The 21,119-nt window shown below is 48.3% G+C and overlaps 1 protein-coding gene across 2 annotated transcripts in view; it reads left to right on the forward strand.

The window, feature by feature from the left end:
- Positions 1–21,119, forward strand: part of Ubash3b (ubiquitin associated and SH3 domain containing B) — a 147,530-nt gene that overhangs the window by 92,530 nt on the left and 33,881 nt on the right. The window contains exons 2-4 of one of the 2 annotated variants that reach the window (XM_052188615.1): positions 16,215–16,268; positions 16,990–17,176; positions 20,540–20,738. In XM_052188615.1, coding sequence (XP_052044575.1) covers positions 16,215–16,268; positions 16,990–17,176; positions 20,540–20,738 — 440 coding nt within the window. Of the gene's footprint in view, positions 1–16,214; positions 16,273–16,989; positions 17,177–20,539; positions 20,739–21,119 lie in introns of both variants that reach the window. The other variant, XM_052188616.1, reaches the window with a different exon arrangement.

Raw genomic sequence — 21,119 nt, forward strand, 5'->3', positions numbered from 1 at the left:
TGGGGAACAGACTATCTGAGAGTTGAAGACTCAGGGGCTGAGAGAAAAGGGAGGCCCTGGCTTGGGCTCCATGAGCTGAGGTTAAGGAGGTCATTCATGACGTTGGAGATGGGCTTTAGTGTAAGGAGGAGAGATTGCATTGAACCCTTTGTGATAGCAGGGTCTTAGCCTGTTGGTCTGCTTTACCCTGGATTCCTACAATACTTCTGGCTTCTGCACCTCAAATCCTGTTTATAATACTGCTCACTATGACTATGACTATAGACTATAGTATAGTCTGCCATACCCAAGATTGTTTTGTTCTTTGGCTAACCAGGCTTTGGATGCCTCGTGAAATAAGGGACCAGCTGAGTGAGATCTGGTTGTACCCTGGCTCTTTTCTCTGGTAGAACTGGGCGGGTAGTCGAGGGTGAAAAGTTTTACATCTTCCCCAGAGTGTTAGTTGGCAGCACTGAGGTATTGGGAGCTTCTTCCTTCTCTGTAGAGACAGCTCTACAAGGTCATGATAGAAACCCATCCTTCTGGAAGCCTTAGGGGCATTCTCCAAACACAGACTCACCTTTTCACATGCTCATGTGTGTGACAACAGGTCACTCAGACTGAGCCTGAATCCTTCACTGTGTTCTAATTTTTTAAAAATAAGAATATGTATATATGTATATGTGTATACATGTCCCTGTGTGTGTGTGGCTACATGTATGTGTGGGTGCACAAGAATGTGTGTTGAGACTAGCAACAACCTCAGGAATCATCCTCAGAAAGGCTGTTCATCTATCTCCTCTGAGACAAAGTCTTTTATTGGTCTGAAGTTCACCAATGAGGTTAGACTGAATCTGCCTGTCTTTCACGCCCCATCTCTGGAATTACATACATGCACCAACCTGGCATTTTTATGTGAACTCTGGAGATGGAAGCCACATCCTTGTGCTTGGAAGATGAGTACTGTATCCACAAAACCCCTCTATATCTTTTTAAACTGAAGTTTCTAGCATGATATAGGTGGTCATGTCTGCCCCCATCAAAAATAGCCTATGAATTAGATGACTGGAAGGAAGAGACGCCATCCCTAGCTGCTGGGGGAAGGGTAGTCATTTTTCTAGGGAAGGGTTATGGCTGCGAGTAGGTTAGCCATTGTCTTAGGTAGGGTTTCCATTGCTGTGAAGAGATACCATGACCAAGACAAGGCAACTTTTATCAAGGTCAACATTTAATTGGGGCTGGATCACAGATTCAGAGGTTCAGTCCATTATCATCAAGATGGGAAGCATGGCAGCATCCAGGCAGGCATGACGCTGGAGAAGGAACTGAGAGTTCTACATCTTGTTCTGAAGGGACCCAGAAGACGAACTTCCAGGCAGCTAGGAGGAGGGTCTCAAAGCCCAACCTCACAGTGACATACTTCCTCCAGGAAGGCCACACTCCCAATAGTGCCACTCCCTAGGTCAAGCATATTCAAACCACCACACCCATACTAATGACTCTATAAGCATGCCCATATGTGCAACAATAACCGGACTCAGTGGTTTATATTTTCGGTTTTTGAGACCGGGTTTCTCTGTTTATCTCTGGTGATCCTGGAAGTCACTCTGCAGACCTAGCTGGCCTCAAACCCAGAGATTTACCTGCCTCTGCCTCCCAGGTACTGCCATTAAAGGCATGAGCCATCACTGCCCAGCTATTCAGTCAATTATTTTTAAAAGATGAGAGGAGGAGGAGGAGGAGGAAGAAGAAAAGAGACAAAAAGAGGGAGACAATGAGAGAAAGGATTTGGGTTGAACATGATCAAGATATATTGTATACATGAAGCAATGTCTGCACACTGTGGGATAGAGACTCCATTAATGCTAGATCCTCCCCTTTCTTATATCTGTTTGTTGAAGTGGCTTAAGATGGCCTCCCTTAAGTTCAGGAGCCGTGCTTCCAGACTGTTTACTCATAGCCCTTAACACATCTGGTAAACAGAGTTTAGTTGAGTTCTTGCTTGTCAGAGGATATTTGAATGAATGAATGAAGGAAGGAACGAATGAACGAATGAATGAATGAATGAATGAATGAACAGCCAGGTGATGGAAAGAAGTTCAGTTTAGATCATCATTCACTTTGGATTGTCATGCTGGCCATCTGGACCCCTATTGCCAGCCTTGACTCTTGGAGGACTCTCCTCTTTTCAGCTGTTTGACCCAGCCAAGCTATATATACCATTTCCTCAGACTCCACTTTTCCTACCAGCTTAGTGAAGCAATACTGAACCCGCCCCAGAAGTTAGGGAGGGGCTTAACGAGACTGTTTGCATGGGAAGTGATCTGTATAGCACCTCATGGGTGCTATACATCTATACCATAGCTTAGCTGTAGGTGACTAATCCATAGGCATCACAGGAAGACAGACAAGATCTCTGTCTCGTCTGCGCTCCTCTGACCCAGCGGAGCTGTGAGTCACACAGCCTCTTCTGCAGCTCTGGGATGAAACCATTTCAGGAGGACTAGCCCCATCTTCGCTCAAGTATTTTTAGCTGATTCTAGTGGTTATAGAGTGTGGAGGTGGGGATGGGAGGAGACGAGAAATTAGCGTCTGTTGTCATCTGCAACCCGAAATGACTCTGTTGCATCTGTTCCTCCAGAGTCTGTCTTTCCCTCCTTTGGTTTTGTGGGATAGGACAGGGGCTGGTTCTTCTCTCTGCTCAAAATCCCAGCTGCTGCAACTGTCTCCCACTTGAACATCTCCAGTCATACCTCAGACCTCACACAAGAAGGAGTAGGCTCTTATCTGGCCTCTTCCTTAAGCTAATGAGTGGTTCTGAGCGTGTCTGTTCACCTTTCTTGCCTTCCTTTGGGCTTCGGTGAGATTATAATGGACAGCTGCTGTAGATCTGTGGGGCTTTTAAGAGAATCCACAGAAATAATTATGGAAATATCTCTAGCACAGCTTTGACCCCACCCCAGCACTGGGTAGCATATCCTTTGGCTCCATCTCTTTCTCAGCCTGAGGAATTCTCTGCATCTTCTGTTAGAACCACTTCCCGGAGCTGCCACCCTGAGTGACTTGTGGAAACACTATGTGACTCTGCATTCACTCGCCCCCCAACCCCCTCCACAGCACCCTGGGGGGACATACTTTATTATTCAGTGGACATTTTCCCTCCCAGATCAGAATGGCTGTCCTCTGTAGGGTTGCTGTGACTCTCAGCACAGACACTGTTCCTCTGGGACAGCTTAGTCTCCATTAGAACCTCCAATAGAATCCCTTGACTGAGACTTCAGAGGTGAACATATTAAGTGTGACCTTGAACCCAGGAGCTAATTACAGAACTAACCTGCATCTTATACTCAGAAACCTCTCCACCGAAAAGTTCAGGAAGACCTGTAGAAATAGTCAATTACTGTATGGAGCAGTCATGAAGTAGGAGCTCTGGCCTTATTTATGGAGGGGACTGGGCTGAATCTGTTATCTCATTCCTGGGTCATGATGCCTTGCCTTTCTTGGTGATCACTTTCTAGACTAGTGAAAGACTGTGGTAGCTTCTGAGCTTTAGATTCCCAGGGGATAGTATGCATTTAGCTTATGCAATGGACTGAACCTTGGAATCCCATATCCTCTTTCTAGGAAGATATCCCAGTGAGACTGCTCTGCAGAGTGAGGAAGGACCCCATAAGGAGAGCTATAATGGCTCCAGATCTGACATGTGTACATGCATGCGTGTGTGCGTCCTCACATGACTGCACATATAGAGGCTATAGGTGAATATCCGGGCTCTTCCTCTGCCAAGTCTCTTTTGGACCTGTGATCTCTTGTAGAACCTAAGGTTTATGGGTCAGCTAGACTAGTGAGCCAGTGAGCCCACATGATCATCCTGTCTCTGCCTCCCTGTGCTGGGAGAGGCGACATTTGTCACACTGCCTTTTATGTAGGGGCTGGGGATCCAAACTCTAATTCCCTGTGCTTGTGCAGTAAGCACTTCACCCACTGAACACCTCCCCAGTCCCATCCATGTCTCTCTTTAGAACTGCCCTGTGTGCAAGGCCCAACCTGCAGTACCAGTCCGGATGATGGAGGTGGTAGATCACGTTGCTGTCCCATGATCCTTCCTCCATTCTCAGCCTCTCAGTAACTCTTCACTTTCCCCGCTGACTGAATCTCAACACCACTCCTGCCTCCAGCCTGAGTCACCCACCCTCCCTTCAGGAGAGTTTCTGTCACCTCCCCCAGCACCCGCCATGACCCCTTTCCTTGTCTTATCTAGAAAGCTTTTTTTCTCTTGCCAAATCTAAAACACTCTCAAGACCTTCCCAGAAGTTATAGATGATGGTTTTAGCAGAGAAAGAATCTGGGTCAGTAAGCATCCAACCTTGAAATGCTTCTATTAGCACGGAACTTTCATTTATCCTTGGAAAATGGTGCAGATTGATGGGCTAATATGCACAGGCATGCGTGCGGATGTTATTTTTGTTCAGTGACTAATATATGCAAGGCACCATGCTAAGCTCTTCAAATGCGTTACCTGATCTTAACCGTGAACCTTCCTGAAGCTGTGAGTATGGCTGCCCCCACTTAAACTCAAAATTGAGTCTCAGGGAGAAGTAACTTGCCCTCCATCCCAGGAACAAGCTTTTTTTACACAGCTAACAAGCACACTCGTGCCCCTGTGCAACCCCCACCCCAATCATGCGGGGAGGAAAGTCACTGCTGGAGACACGTACAAGAGTGGGGAAGTGTATTTGTGATGGTGCCCACCTGTGGGCTAATGTCTGGTTTCCCCGTCACAAGCGGCTGCCTCCCTGTAGCAGAGGCCACACAGCTCTTAGCTCTTTTTAGCAAGAACAAAACAAGGCCTCCCATCTGGGCTGCTGGGTCCTGCCACACAAACACACTGGAAACCTAAAAAGCATTTTCCCTACTACTCATCGCTGAGAAAGGCCTGCTTGATGGACAGAGATGGCTTCACCTCACTGGTGTTCTCACGGGGAGGGCCTGCACACCTCATTCTGCAAATAGCTCATCCTTCCCCCCCAACCCTTATGAGGTTTGTGAAAAAGTTCAGTCCATTTTCCCCCCATTGGCTGGCCTTGGAGGCAATGGCCAAAGGCCTGTCGTTGCATTGATTATTGGATACAGCCAGGCCATTAACCCTGGCTGACTGAAAGGGCTCTCCACTGGGAGCCTGACTCTGACACAGGCCGTCAGGATCAATACATCTTTCTCCATTAGGTGCATTTCCTCGGACGGAAATGGGTCTGCCCATTACAGCTGATGCTTATTGACGGGTCTCTCCCGTGGCCTCTCAAAGCCTCCTGGGGAAAAGACCACAGAGATGTGGGGGTGAGCTTGTTTAGAGGAGCTACCCCCATGCTTATCAGGTCCGCACTCCCTTGTGTGAACATGATAGAGTGAATATTTGTATTGTGTGGGAAAGAGAGACCAGGCACAGAAGATGGGCGGGATCAGTTTGAAACATTGAACTCACGGGGTTGGACTTACTTACGGAAGGGCTTTCTGAGCACAGAAGCCATTGGGCAACAGGGAAATGCCCTCATCACATCTGAAGTGATTCCCTCAAAAGTCAAGTCAGTCAGTTGCTGGTAAACTTCTTACAGCCAAGAGATCACTGTCACTCAGAGAGACTTGGGGGACCTCAAAATACCTTGAAGACATCATTTCTTTCTTGGTCGACTTTCCTGTGGACTTGTTGATCACTCCCTCCACCCTTTGAAAATATTAAAACTGAATGCCATACTGGGAAATGAGTCTCTCTGGGGAAAGGACACTTGGAAATCGGTGTTGGTGGTTGGTGATACTTTCCTTAGCAACAGAAATAAGTCAGCACTGGTGGCCTTACTGACCCCCCACTGCTGTCCATTCTTGGTGTGCCTAGTCCTTAGCTGGTCGTCAGATACTGCCTCACACTCACACACCAACTGATGAAGAGACTGGATCCTCCTAGTTCTTACTGTAGCTGGGAGGATGACAGCTGTCTCAATCGAGGGGCATTGATGATGAGAGCCTGTAAGGTCAGGGGTCACATAAGTTAGTTATTCTAAAGCATCCAGAGTCTGGCTGCTGGAGTTCTTGGAAAACCTCTTGGCTCTGTGTTCTCCACCATCTTCCCTTCCCAGCACTGAATGCTCTTCCCAGGCTTGGATCCATCCAAAGGGGGTGGGGTGGGGGTGGGGAACGTGCTGATCATGGTTTGTGGTGGAATTGAGCCTTCATTAAGGATAAAATCCAAAAGACACGAATATGAAACAAAAGCAGTTAATTCTCATGAGGGAAAATGGAGCAGAGAGGAAGGAGACAGAGAGGGAGAAGGATGGAGAGACACAGATGGAGACAGTAAAGACAGACAGACAGACAGACAGACAGAGGGAGGGAAGGAGAGACAAAGAGACAAAGAGACACAGAGATGGAGATAGCCAGAGATAGACAGACAGACACACAAACACACACACAGAGAATGAACAGCTGAATAGCTTCAGGGTATGTTGTTTTGCTTTATATTTTGTGTCATAAAAGCCTTTTTAAAGATTGTGTGTATGTATGTGTTTGGGGGTGGGGGGTGTTATGCGTGTGTGTGTGTGTGTGTGTGTGTGTGTGTGTGTGTGCCTACATTATGTCTGTGTACCATGTGTGTGCCTGGTACTCATGGAGGCCAGAAGAAAGCACTGGATGTCCATGCTTGTGAGCTACCTTGTGGGCTCTAGGATTCAAATGCACGTCTTCTGCAAGAGCAACAAGTGCTTAAACTGCTGAACCTTCTCTCCAGGCCCATAAATGCCTTTTTCATGTCAGGTGTCCCTACAGAAAAGAGACTGAATTGTACTCACAGCTTTACAGGTAGGGAGGAGGCCTCAGTTGATGCACTAAAGTAAATGCCCAGCTTTTGGGCCAGAGAAATTGACTCTGAAGTTAGTTCCCGTGTCCCCACCCTCTCTGTGGCCTAACTTCCAAGGAGCCTGGAAGGCACTGCTGGAGTCTGGAGTAGGTCTAAACAAGATTGGACTAAGAGGCTCCTTGCCCACTTCTCTGTGGATCTACAAAGAGAATAGAACTAGTAATTCACCAGCCAAGACCCTTCCCCAGGCTGGACATCAGGACACTCATACCAGTGAGTGATCCAAGCTCCTACTTTGACTCAAAAGTGCCAGATCAGGCAAGTCCTTTAGGTGGGTGACAGGAGGGGAAAGTTGCTGAGTCTACTTGGCTAGACTCTGGAATTCCAGATCTCAGCAGGCCTAGATCACATGACTTAATCTGCAAAACTGAAAATATTTTAAAATCCAATCTTTCTTCCTCCTTCACCTCACCCCCCACCCCACATCTATCCTGAGACTAGGTTTCTCTGTGTGTAGATCTGGCTGTCCTAGAACTTATCTATAGATCAGGCTGGCCTTGAACTCACAGACATTCTCCTGCCTCTGCCTCCCAAGTGCTGGAATTAAAGGCACCATGCTAAACCCAATTTTCTTAAGCATTGACTTAATCCTCAAAATTTGGGGTTTGGAACATTTTGGATTTCAAATATTTTAATTGGGTGTGCTCAATCTGTTATAAGACCTTGAATCCCAGCACTCCAGAGGCAGAGTCAGGTAGATCTGTGAGTTTGAGGCCAGCCTGGCCTACACAGTGAATTCTTGACCAGCCAGGGCTACAGAGTGAGACCCTGTCTCTCGAAGGGGGGAGGGGGTGGAAGGAGTATCTGGTAACCCAAAAGCTGGAGACAGTGATAGGGTAGAGTTCAGAAGGACTATCTTAATGCCACACAGCCTTTACCCTCCCTCTGTCTTCATGAGGAAAAGACAGATGACAAGTGATAACTGGCTATCTAGCGTTTTGCATACAGAAAAGGCCAGAGATTAGGGAAGTTTTGGGTAAACCAACTCTGGGCTGCTAGTTTCAAAGACTAACAATAGAGATGTGTGCTCAGCTGGGCTGGGCCGGGGCCGCTCCTATCGAAGCATGGCCAGGAACAGAGCAGAAACTCCGCCATATTCGTCCAACTAACCATTCCCTAATCCAAAGTAACGCCTCTGAAATCTGACAGCTTGCCATAAGGGACGCCTCAGCCTGAGTTCCTTGGAAGAGTGACCGTTTTTTGTTCACGAGATAAGTTTTATCTTAGAAGAGGAAGTAGCAGACTAAAAGTGTTGGTCAATTAACTGACCAACACTTTGGCAACTAGTGCCTAATCTGGATCATTCTTTTGCAGTCAGCTGAACAGCTACAGTTTCTACCAGTAGCCCCTGTCTCTAAGGTTCAGGTCACATATAACCTTCCCCACCTCAAGTCCTGGCTCTGTCCACGAGGCTGCCCTGGGATGAGGATTGTGGTGTTAATATATAGAGCTGGACATCTCTGAGCTTGTGTGTATGTGTGTGTGTGCATTCATATAGGTGTACATACTTGTGAAGGGGAGAGGTCAGTGTCAGATTGTCATTCCTTAGGAGCCACCCACCTTGGTTTTTTGAGACAGTGCCTCTGATTGGCCTGGTAAGACTCCATCTGAAGTATGAAGGTTCTGGTCTGGAGCCCCCAGTGTGGCTGGTAAACTTTGGGACAGCAATGACTATTCACTGAATTGGGGGACACTTTCTGTCTTCTGTGGCTGGAGGGAGAAGAGTGGAGATGGCAGGGCTACTGTGGGCTTCTGGGGTCTTCTCAGTGGAGTCCAGCATCTCTGAGAGAGATTGGACTTGCAAGCCAAGAGCATGAGCTACCACCCGGTCTACCATGGAGACAGGAACAGGTGTCGAGAAAAACAACATGGTGTTTTACATAGGCTATTGCTACAGAAAGAGATTTTGGTTTTGCTTTGCTGTTGTTTTTTGAGACAGGGTCTCTCATACAGCCCAGGCTGGCCTGAAACTTTCTCTGTGGAAACTAATGACCATGAACTTCTGATCAATTTATTTTAGCCCCACAAGTGCTGAGATTATAGCTGTAAGTACCATACCTGGATTTGTAGTAGTAGTAGTAGTAGTAGTAGTAGTACCTGGATTTGTAGTAGTAGTAGTACCTGAATTTGTAGTAGTAGTAGTAGTACCTGGATTTGTAGTAGTAGTAGTAGTAGTAGTAGTAGTAGTAGTAGTAGTAGTACCTGGATTTGTTGTAGTAGTAGTAGTTGTTGTTGTTGTTGTTGTTGTTTTGGGTTTATTGTTGTTATCTTATAGTAGTAGTAGTAGTAGTAGTTGTTGTTGTTGATGTTGTTTTGGGTTTATTGTTGTTATCTTATTTGCTAGTTTGGTTATTCATTTGTTACTGTTTTGCTGATTAAATTAGAAGGCCAAACTCTCACTGTGTATCTCTGGCTAGCCTTAGACTCACTATGTAGAGAAGGCTGGCCTCAAACTCAGAGATCTGACTGCTTCTGCCTCTCCAAAGGTGTGTGCCACCATGCCTGGCTTGGCTTTGTTTTGTGTTTTTGAGGTAAGGTCTCAGGTAGTCAAGCCTGGTCTTCAACATTCTATGGACCCAAGGATGACTTTGAACTCCTTTACCCTGAAAGTGCTAGGATCACAGGCAGCACTGGTTTTATGCAGTGTTAGGGCGGGGAACCAGGACTTCACGCATGTCAGGCACGAACCCTACCAGCCATACACTCTGCCCAGCTTATAAATGAAACTTTACTAGAGAGGGGGGAAGGGCAGGCATAGTATGTATTTACAAGGTTGGTGCCAGCCTCAGCTTCAGACACACTCTGGGCCGTCTGGAAATGCAGCCCTTCAGGTATATTTCTTACATTGGTTTGTGGCCTTACAGGCAAACCTTGGGGGTACCTTTCCTTGCAGAGATCTAGCCTGGGATACAGAACTGACAGCCTGTAGTTTGTCAGGAGAATTGAAGACGTTCTACTCAGTGCCTGGTAGTCAAAGTCTTTTCCTCTTCCCAAGTCTTGCTTTTCTACCAGAGAGGGAAATAAATGGAAGGTCATCTCTTGTCCTCTGTTTTCAAGTTGGCTGCCAGCCTCGGGCACAATTCTGAACGGCCCGGGGTCATGCAGAGGTGCTCAGCTCAGCCAACAGCCCCTCGGCGCCTCTGATGTGCCTACCCAAAAGCCACTTACAAAAGGAAAAGAAAGTTTTGTTGGGCTGAGACTGTGGCTCTGAGTGTTTCTTTATATGAACAGAGGCCATGATTCCATCCCCAGTACCACGTAAATGGATTCCCAGCGCCCTACGATGGCTCACAACCCTCTGGAACTCCAGTTCCTGGGGATCTGATTCCCTCCTCTGGCCTCCATGGTCACCAGGCACACACGTGGTGCACCCATATACATGCAAGCAGACACCTGTACTCACATAAAACCTGCATGGTGGCACATTGTGCAATCCCTCACTTAGGAGGGATAGGCAGAAGGGTCAGAAGTCCAAGGTCATCCTTGGTTACACAGTTAATTTTAGGCTAACCTGGGCTAAGTGAGATCTTGTCTCAAAAAAAAAAGGGGGGGGGGAGGGGGCGCATTGTCTCTCCATTGCCCCTTGCAGCAAATGGCTTCTTTGTTTGTCTGGACTTTGCTACTGAGAAACAGAATTGACTCCACGTAAGTCTGTCTGACCCTCAGAATGGCACAGACTGTTAAATTAATTATGAACAAAGAGTTGTTTGGTTAATTACGCCATTTTAAATTCAATTAAATGCCTTAGGTATGAAAATTTAATGCTATCCTGCAGGTTGAGTTTGTTTGGTTTTTTTTTTTTCTTGCTTCTTAGAGTTCATGTTAAATATTTCCAAAATGTAAGGTTGTCTTGGCGACATGAAGAAGAGATGTAATTAATTTTATTTTGGTCATATAGGCTGTTTTTGTCCACTAGGACAGTTCTGTACTTGGCCTTGTATCTTCTTTTTTTCTTTACAGAAAGGTCTTTTGAGCATAGACAACTGGAGCACACACAACGGGGTGGGATGCAGGTACGGGAGGGGAAGGGGAGGGGGAAGGGTGGGGGAGGCTGTGTTTCTGACTAAGAGCCTCTCAGCGTAGACTACACTGCAGTAGGGAAAAGTGTCTCTAAGTGCCAGATCTGAAATCAAACTCAGTCAGATCTCTGAGTTTGAGGCCAGCCTGTTCTACATAGTGAGTCTAAGGCTAGCCAGAGATTCACAGTGAGGGCTTGGCCTTCAAATTTAAACAGCAAAACAGTAACAAACAACCAAACTAGCAAATAAGACAACAATAAAACCCAAAACAACAACAACAATAACTACTACTACTACTACAAATCCAGGTATGGTACTTGTTGGTATTCTGTCTGAGCTCCACCCGACACCTACCTGGCAATAGTCAGGTATGCCCCGCCCCAGAGATCTGGTCCACTATAAAAGGGGCTACTTGCCCCTCCTCCCCCTCTTTGCTCTCTCTTTGCTCTCCCACATACTCTCACCTCTCTGCCCCTTGGGCTCTCCTCCCCTGCCCCCTTTCTCCATGTGGTCATGGCCGGCCTCCTCTCTCTCTCTCTCTCTCTCTCTCTCTCTCTCTCTCTCTCTCTCTCTCTTTCTCTCTCTCTCTGTCTCTCTCTCTCTGTCTCTCTGTCTCTCTCTCTCTTTCTCTCTGCCTTTCTCTACCACTAACTCCCATCCCCTACTCTGAATGAACTCTATTCTATGCCATGCCTGTGTGCGTGTGGTCCCTCAGGGGGAAGAAGTGCCCGGACAAGGGCCTGCCTGGGCACCCCCTTCCCCCACACCACTGTGCCACACTCCCTTAACCCCCAATCCTCTCTTTTTAAGCCCCTTCAGTACTTACAGCTACAATCTCCGCACTTTTGGGGACTAAAACAGATAGATCAGAAGTTCATGGTCATTAGTTTCCACATAGAAAGTTTTAGGCCAGCCTGGGCTATAGGAGAGAGAGACCCTGTCTCAAAAACAACAGCAAAGCAAAACCTAAAAGGCTCTCATGGTTTCTTTTCAAGTTTAGCATGGTGTCTTGGCAACAGTTCTCAACCTGTGGGTCGCATATCAGATACTTGCATATCAGATATTTAACGTAACGATTCATAACAGTGGCAAAATTATGGTTATGAAATAGCAAAGGAAATAATTGCACGGCTGTGGGTACCACATAAAGAACTGTATTAAAGGAGCACAGCACGAGGAAGGCCAAGAATCACTGGGCTGGAGTAACATGGAGTATAGTTTCAGAGGGAGTCAAGAGCAGAGGCTCTTGTGGCACCTGGATATGACATAAGCCTGGACCAGACCCCTGAAAGATGCCCACCAATCAGGAACCAGCGCTGCAGACCTTTGGCTTGGCTTTTTGTGTTCATTTGATTCTGTGCAGTTTCTTAAAGAAAGGCAGGCAGGAGGTGAGGGGACAACAAAGAGAAGGAAAGAGAGAAGGGACTGGGAGAAAGAGAAGGTCAGAAGGGAGGGAGGGAGGGGAGGGAGGGAGGATACTTTTGCAGGCAAACCAGCAGGGGAGGTTCTTTGTGAACCTTCTAAAGCCTGAGGGTCCATCCTTCCACATCCAAAGATCTGAAGATCCTGGGAGCTGGGAGCAGCAGGAGGACCCCCAGCAGAGGAAGGACCTCCAGCAGAGGGGAGGACCCCTAGCAGAGGGGAGGACCCCTAGCAGAAGGGAGAAATCTCAGCAGAGCAAACCGTGGGTGGACTGTAGGTGGTTGGTTAGTAATACTACTGGCTCCTCCCAGTGGCTGGGACCTTCGTAGTGGCCCATTTGGCTTGTCTGCCTTGTCAGTCAGCCCTTGCTTTTGTCAGCTGTGCTGGTCTCCTTCCTTGGTAGTCAGAAGACAGGATGCTTTGTTTCATAGTCAACTACAAATGAATGTTAGGTGTCAGTTAAGACCAGGCTGTTTGATGTGACCAAATGTCATCGGGAATTCAAAATGTCCCACTCACTGGTCTCACGTGAGACCATCCTACCAAGAGTTCTTGGCCGCCTGAACTGCCCCAATGAAACCTGAAGGCAGGGCTGGGCTCCCACCATCCAGGCTGAAGGGGATCTTCTCTGTCTGCTGAGGCCTCAGGTCTCACTCTGAAGTGAAACCCCTGCCAGCCTCTGAGTTGCTCTGAGGGGAGCAGATGCCAGCCCTGAGCTGGCTTGGCTGTTCTCTGCACACTCCCACTAGCCCTTGGCGTTGGCCCCAGGAGGGTAGGCCGTGGGGGTGGCGCTCTATGGCAACTCGCTTTTCTGCTGAGCAGAGCTGGGAGTATTCTGCAGCTGCTGCTGTTCCCTGCCTGCCTGTTCTGTGGGCAGAGTTCTGGGAACCAGCTCAATCCCAGAGTTGTAACCAGCTTGCTTTGAGCCTCCCGGCCTCCCTCCCTCCCTCGTAGGAATGGGGTTTTCCCTGCCTGGGCAAGTTCACTCCTCTGTTTCAGATGTATGAATTTACTTTCTAGAAACCTTTAGAAGTACATTTAAGAACCAGTGGGTGCTCACCACAAATCCCTTACCAAAGGAGGGAACCAACTCCTGCAGGTCTCTGGCCTCACCACAGCAGTCGCCCCCTCCCCCCAAAAGGAAGGGATGGAGGCAGGCAGGCAGGAGCTGGAGAGTTATCTCAGCAGTTAAAAGCCCTGGCTACTCTTCCAGAGGATCTGAGTCTGGCTCAGAATCATCTATAACTCCAGTTCTATGGGATTCCGTGCCTTGACCTGTGCAGGTACCAGGCATGAACACAATACCTGTACATATATGCAGGCAAACATACATGTAAAATACATCTAAAAAGAAAGGTTTAAAACCAATGCTTACAATCTATTTCTTCCAGAATTTAGGAGAATCACATCTAACACATCCTGCCCAGTGAGGGCTCACAAAGCTAGCCCTCACTGGGCAGGGGATATTAGTGTGATAGTCCTCCCTCAGCCTTGCCTCTGCAGAAAGACCTGTTTCGGTTTCTTTAACCTTTATCGCAGACTTATCACACTGGAACCTTTCATTATCTCGCTCCACCTCCCCCCCCCCCCCTTGAACCTTCTCCAAAACGAGTCTTTTTAAGTTAGGGAGACCATAACTTAATTAGATCTCTCATTTCCAGAGGATTCTCATGGCTCCTCCAAAGAAATAAATTAAATTTCAGTCAGCTGTATTTCATTGGGGGGAAGGGTACAAGACAAAGAAATTGGATGCTCTATATAAATAGCACTTTGTCTGGACTGAAAATGAGTTCTCCTCATTCCAATTGTTTTTGGAACGATGGGTCCTTCTGGGGGCATTGAATAGCCTCCAACGCTCCCTGACTGGTGGGCTTTTGTGTATCTGTGGCTTCTCTACCTTAAAAAGGGGAGACATGAGTCTCAGTCCCGGGACAGTGTGCAAAGGTGTGGTAGAAGAGTACTCCCTGCTTCTGGCCGCTTTGGACCAGCTTCCTTCCCCAGGGGTCTGCCTCCATTTCTCTGGGTCTTCTTCATTCCAGTGAGTAAGTTTGTATCTCACAGTGCTGTGCCAGGTAGCTGATCACAGGGAGCTGGGCTGGGAGAAAAGCCAGGCCTGACTTAGCTCTCAGCAGTGGTGACAGAACCACAACCCCTTTGCTAAGCAGTGCCTCCGCCAGGCTGCTTAGAGCAGATTTCTTCACATCTCTCCACTGGAGTTTTCCTTGGGAGACTGAAGAAACTGGGTTCACAATTGATGTCTGAGGTCCCTCCCAGCCTGACCCAGAGACTCACTCACTTGTGGCTCTGAGTGGTCTATGGGGGGGGTCGTGAAAGAAAGAGACCCAGCTTCAACAGATGAACAGGGAAAGGATGCTTGGGAAGAGTGACAGTTCAGTTTGAATTCCTCCCTTCTGCCCAAGGAGCCCAAGTCAGGGTAGCAGAAGGGTCACAGGAGTGATCACTTATTGATGGCCTGCTTTGAAAGTGATCTGGCCACCTGTGATGTGTCAGGCACTGGCCAAGGCTCCATGAAATACTTCCCATCCTTACCTTCCTTAACAGAATAGAGGCACGGTGTCTTTCACCACCACGGCCACCACTCTGCTCCCAGTGAGTTGCCACTTTACAGTTCACAATGCCACTGCCTCATGGCTGCCATTGGAGTTCTGTATGCTGTCAAAGTCGCCAGGTTTTCCCTCCATTACTAATACTATTACTATTACTACTACTACTACTACTACTACTACTCTCATTACTGCTACTATTACTACTACAGTAATATTACTATTACTACTACCACTACCACTACTACTGTTACTACTATTATTACTACTACTGTTACCACTACCACTGCTACTACTATTACTGTTGAGTCAAAGTCTCACCTTGTAGCCCTGGCTACAAGCTGGCCCAGGATTCTCTGTGTAGACCAGGTTGACTTCTGCTTCCCCCAGTGCAGGATCAAAGATGTGTGCCAACATAGCCACTTCTCTCCCCAGTTCCTGTCCCCCCACCCCAGACCCCCACCCCTAGCCCCGTAATCAAACAGTTAGCTTCTAGCTCTCATCTTCCTGTCTACTAGACTGAATTCCACCGGCACAGGGACCATGTGAATCTTGTTCCCCACACCCAGAATGGTGCGGATGAATCAGATGGTAGTTAGTTTTGACTTTTAAGCATGGAGCAGCACCAAAGTGGGATGCAAACCCAGATCTCAGTGGCTCTGGCAGACCTGGCCTTGCAGGGCTCACTGCAGGGAGCCTCCTATTAGCTACTGACCCACCATCAGGAGGGCTTCCGGCAGTCTCTCCATAAGTAACTGCTAGAACTAACTGCTAGTAGCGCCTCCTGGCTCTGTTTTGTCCCCTAAGATGACTGTAAAATAATTGGTGATGATGGATCCCCCTGGGTCATTGGGGCATGGAGGAGGAAGTGAGGTTATCCAAGTGTCCTTGTAGCTATTTAGCACCACATCTTCACGTCCTTCCTCACCCATTCCATCAAGGGTTGTGAGTAAGAATCTGCTCTATACGGGATCTAGGTCATTGGAAATGAGTGGGTGAAAATCAAGGAGAAAAAGCAAAGACATGGCAACTTTTAGGGAAGTGAAAATAAAACCCTAATGTGGAAACAACTGAAAATAGACGATGGGATGTTGGGCTGCATGCAAATCCAGTGCTAATTACATGGAAATTGATGACTAGTCCTGACTTCTGCCTGCCTTCCTGGGACCCTCCGGGAGCCCCTGCCTCAGGCTTTCCTATGCCGCAGTGCTGTACAGGGAAGGCAAACTCTGATGTCGCCCCTGCCCACTCCACCACCCTCGTGAGAAGAGTTGAGGGGAAGCCTAAAAATACTAACAATAGATACTTGGTTTCTTTTTGCAGACAAAAGGCTCTGGCATCCACAGGAGGAAGAAGCGTCCAAGCAGCATGTGACTGGTTGGTATGAAATAAATAAATTGAGAAAATAGCATGTAATTAACTCTGAGTGTCTGTGATGAGTACGGCTGTGCAGTCTTTTTCTAATGGACCCTTCCAGGAGGGGAAGAGGCGAGCATGACAGGCCCATTTATCAAACTGACTGCCTCCTCTGCCCTGGCCCCCCGGGTGTGTGTATCTCCTCCGATCTGTTTAAAGGCTTTCAAAATCCTCCCAAATAGAGGCTCGAGTTATCTGAGGCCTGCCAGTCACCTTAAGATTCACTGTACGTGTGTAGATGCTGAGCTGGCCAATTTAGAAAAATATCCTGCTCATTACCAGGATGTCATCCCCAAGGAGAAGCCCACAGGCCACCCTCCTGGACCTTCCTTTTGCTTTGGAGGCACAAGAGCTCCAGAGTAGACTGAGCTGAAGGACGGACAGGGTGTGTGCAAGGAAACTCCTCTGTGGGGAATGGATTTGGAGTTAACCCAAGGATGCTTCCTGGAGAGCAGCTTTGGGTTTTTTTAGGGAGTTGTGGGATGAGGAGAACAGAAGCCTCTCCATCTGAGAGCTGGTTGGGTGTGTAAGCTTCAAAGGGTGGATTTTTACAGCACAAATGGAAGCCCTTCTCCGTGTGGTCCTGGGGTGGGAGGCCCGGAGAGGGATGGGCCTGCCTCTTCACTTCCTCCTCATCCATTGTCCTCCAGCAAGACTTTCTTGTCTCTCTGATCTCCCACAGGTTGTTCTCTCATGTTGGTGACCCCTTCCTGGATGACCCCCTGCCTCGGGAGTATGTCCTCTACCTCCGCCCGACTGGGCCGTTAGCCCAGAAGCTCTCTGACTTCTGGCAGCAGTCCAAGCAGATCTGTGGGAAGAACAAGGCCCACAACATCTTCCCTCACATCACCCTCTGCCAGTTCTTCATGGTGAGCCACACTGCACACCCTGTCTCCCCCGTGTCCGAGCTTTTCCAGAAGGCTGAGATATTTAGGAGCTCTCAGCAATGGGTGGACCTCCCAGAGGTCAGTGTGGTCCACAGTGAGGGCCTCCCCCTACTTACAGTCTCCTGGCATCGGCTGAGGCCCTAGAACATCTGGGTTCAGTGCATCAGGGCAATAATATACTTCTACAGCCGGAAGGATAAGCCGATCCTTGGAAGATGGAAGTCTGGCCTGTCAGCCATTGATGTAGCTTCTTCATGTGTGTTTAATGTCTACTCACTCCACTCTTAGGATAGGAATATCCGTGTGTGTGTGTGTGTGTGTGTGCGCGTGCGCATGCGCGTGTGTGTGTGTGCATGCGCGCGTGTGTGTGTGTGCGCATGCGTGTGTGCGTGTGTGTGTGTGTGTGTGTGTGTGTGTGTGCGCGCATGCGCGTGCGTGCGCACACGTTCACATACAAGCACCTCATCCACCTCAGATGCAATTTCTCAGAAGCCATCCATCCACCTTGTAGTCTAGCCAGGCTGATTGGAGTCTAGGCAGGCAGAATAGCCAGTAAGTCCCAGAGATGTCTCCAGTCTGGCTCCCTGATCCTGGGGTCACAAGCCCATGGCACCACAGCCAGCTTTTTTAGGTGGTTCCAGGCTTTGAACTCACATCCTCATACTTGTATGGTGTGCACTGCAAGTGAGATCTACTTCTTCCTGTTTATTTTTGAGACAGAGACTCATAGCCCAGGCTAGCTTAAGGCTTGCTACATCACCGAGGATGATCCTGATGCATTCCTGATCCTCCTGCCTCAGCCTCCCAAGTACTGTGATTATAGGCGTGTATCACCGTGCTGGGCCAACTCTCAGGGCAAGGTGGGAAGGCACACAGAGAGGGATCGAGATAAGGGGCTTACAGACGGGAAAAGCCACTTCCCCCACTTGGCATCACCATGAGGTCTTACTAGAGTTTTCTAGAGACTGAGAGATGACTTTCTCCTCCACAGTTCCTCATCCACACCCTAGCTGTCTATGGAAAATCTTGTTTAGAGGCTAAATCAACCCTCCATAGTATAGCAGATAAAGCATGCATCTCCTACTTCTGCTCCCCACAGTGATGGAGTTGACTTACCCTCACGTGTTCCGCACAAAGCAGGATGGAAAAACAATTTTCAAAAATACATTTTGCTTTGGTCTTTTAGGGTTTTTTTTTTCCTTCTGGACATAATTCTCACTTCGTGTGGTTCTCAGGTAAATAACATGTTCCTAACACCTTGTCTCTAGCAGCTCACTCTGAAAATTAAATCGATTATCACTTCCTCTTAGTCATCCCAGGATCTTGCAAGAAAGCATTTAGGGTTTAGAGACACTCATCCTTCCTCCCAGCCCTCCAAAGAGGGTAGGTGGATGATGTCACCACTCCCCAGCCTCCTTCTTTCTTCTTCCAAAGCATCATGGGAGTGGTGGTGAAGACAACAGCTGTCTGAGGAGCAGCTGAAAGAGTGCTGGAGGCTGTGTTCCTGCTTCTTTGTTTGTTGTTCCCCCAATCCTCCCACTCTTCCTCCTCCTCTCCCCGGTCCTCCTTTGAATCTCAGGTACCTTATTCCCTAGAAACAGGGCCTCTAGCTGAACTGGAACCTCACTTTGGTGGGGGGGGGGGCAGACTGACTAAGTGAGCTATTGGGTTCCAGCTACCTCACGCTTCCTGTGTTGAGCTTACAAACACCCACGAGATGGTTCACTAACGTCTATAACTACAGTTCCAGGAGATTCAACACAATATAATTCCAGGGTGTCATGCCTGGAATTTAAACTCCGGTCCTCATGCTCCCAAAGCAAATACTCCCTCACACTGAGTCATCTCCCTAGCCCGCCTTTTTGGCAGGGGCAAGGGCAGGGGCAGGGGGCAGAGTCTCGAGTATCCCAGGCTAACCTAGAACTCAGAATAGCTGAGGATGACCTTGAACTGCTGATCTTCCTGCCTTTGCTTTCTTTCTCAGTGCTGAGTTTGCAGATGGGACCTCACCACATCTGCTTTATTTCTCCCCCACCCAGTCTTACATGGTGCTGGGGATGGAATCCTCCACTTCCTGCACACTAGGAAGCACTCTACCCACTCTACAGCTACATCCTCTGCCTCCCCCTCTGGTTATTTTTATACTTGATCATTTTATGTTTATAGCTGTATATCTGTGCACTCCTTCCATGTCTGGTACACACAGAACCCAGAGAAGGGTGTTGAGTCCCCTGGAACTGTGTTATAGACACTCATGAACCATCATGTAGGCGCAGGGAGCCAAATGTGGGTCCTCAGCGAGAACAGCATCTTAGGGTTTTACTGCTGTGAACAGATACCATGACCAAGACAAGTCTTATAAAGGACAACATTTAATTAGGGCTTGCTTACAGATTCAGAGGTTCAGTCCATTATCATCAAGGCAGCAACATGGCAGCATCCAGGCAGGCATGGTGCTGGAGAAACTGAGAGTTCTACATTTTCATGTGAAGGCTGCTAGGAGAAGACTGACTCCCAGGCAGCTAGGATGAGGATCTTAAAGCCCACACCCACAGTGACACACCCACTCCAACAGGGCCACTCCTAGTAGTGCCATTCCCTGGACCAAACATATACAAACCATCCCTAACACCGAGTGCCCTTAACCTCTGAGCCATCTATCTCCCCAGCCCAAAGAACTTACATAATTGACAGATTTTGGTTTCTGGTATGACTGATTTATGTAAGCATTATGGAATGTTGACTGAGTGGATTCCTATATACACTGCCTATGGTCGTTGTTGGTTTGTGCTGAGAACTTGACCACCTACTGCCCTCATCCTCTTGGTTGCCATTGGGGCTGTGGATTGAGCACAGAGCCTCTCACATGTTAAGAAAGGACTCCAACCTTGCATCCTGTTCCCAGCCCTAAAATCCACCCTCCTTAGCAGTTTTCAAGAATACATCTTGTGGCTTCTAGCTGTCATTACCATACTGTCTTGTATTCACTATAAAATTGTGTTTCCTTTCACCAACAACTCGACCCCAACCCTGGGTTTCGTTTTCTGCTTAACCAATCAGATAGCATTCTGGCAAGGTTCCCAGGAACCACAACAGATCAACAGGAGGGAAAGAGGTGTCATGATGCATTCCTTAGTTTCATTTGCCCACTGGATGGATAAACAGCGTCTGTCTAATTGAGATCCCAAAGCTCTTCCCCTCTACATGGGCAGGAATGCTGGTTAAGTAATTGTGTCATCAGCCTCAGCTCTCTGGGGACAGACTGAGTGCAGGGGGGGGGGCTGCAGGCTTCTCTTCCCCCCGCCCCCCAGACTATAATGAAACCTGTCTGTTTTCTGTCCCCAGTGCGAGGACAGCAAGGTGGATGCTCTTGGGGAAGCCCTGCAGACTACTGTCAGCCGATGGAAATGTAAGTTCTCCGCCCCGCTGCCCCTGGAGCTGTACACCTCGTCCAACTTCATTGGGCTCTTCGTAAAGGAAGACAGTGCAGAGGTCCTTAAGAAGTTCGCGGCTGACTTTGCCGCAGAGGCTGCATCCAAAACAGGTGAACACCCGCCGCTGTCAGCCCAGTCCTGGATCTCAGCATCAGAGGTCAAAAGGACACAGATGGGAGATGGTTATGGGACAGTCACCCTACAAAGAGGAGTGAATGTATTTTGGTTCATAGTTCCATAGTTTTTAGCCAATGGTGGTTGACTCCGTAGCCTGTAGGCCTGTTGTGAGGTAGAGCATCCCAGCAGGAGTATACAGAACAAACCTGCTCACCTCAAGGGAAGCAGGAGGAGTGAACACAAGGGGCTGGAGTCCCAAGGTCCCCTTCAGAAGCTCATCCCTGTAGGCTCCACCTCTTAGAGACCCCACCTTTTCCCCATGGTACTACAGGCTGGTGGCCAAGCCTTCAACATTATGACATATGGGAGACTTT

The sequence above is a fragment of the Apodemus sylvaticus genome, chromosome 7 (assembly GCF_947179515.1).
Source record: "Apodemus sylvaticus chromosome 7, mApoSyl1.1, whole genome shotgun sequence".
Taxonomy (NCBI): domain Eukaryota; kingdom Metazoa; phylum Chordata; class Mammalia; order Rodentia; family Muridae; genus Apodemus; species Apodemus sylvaticus.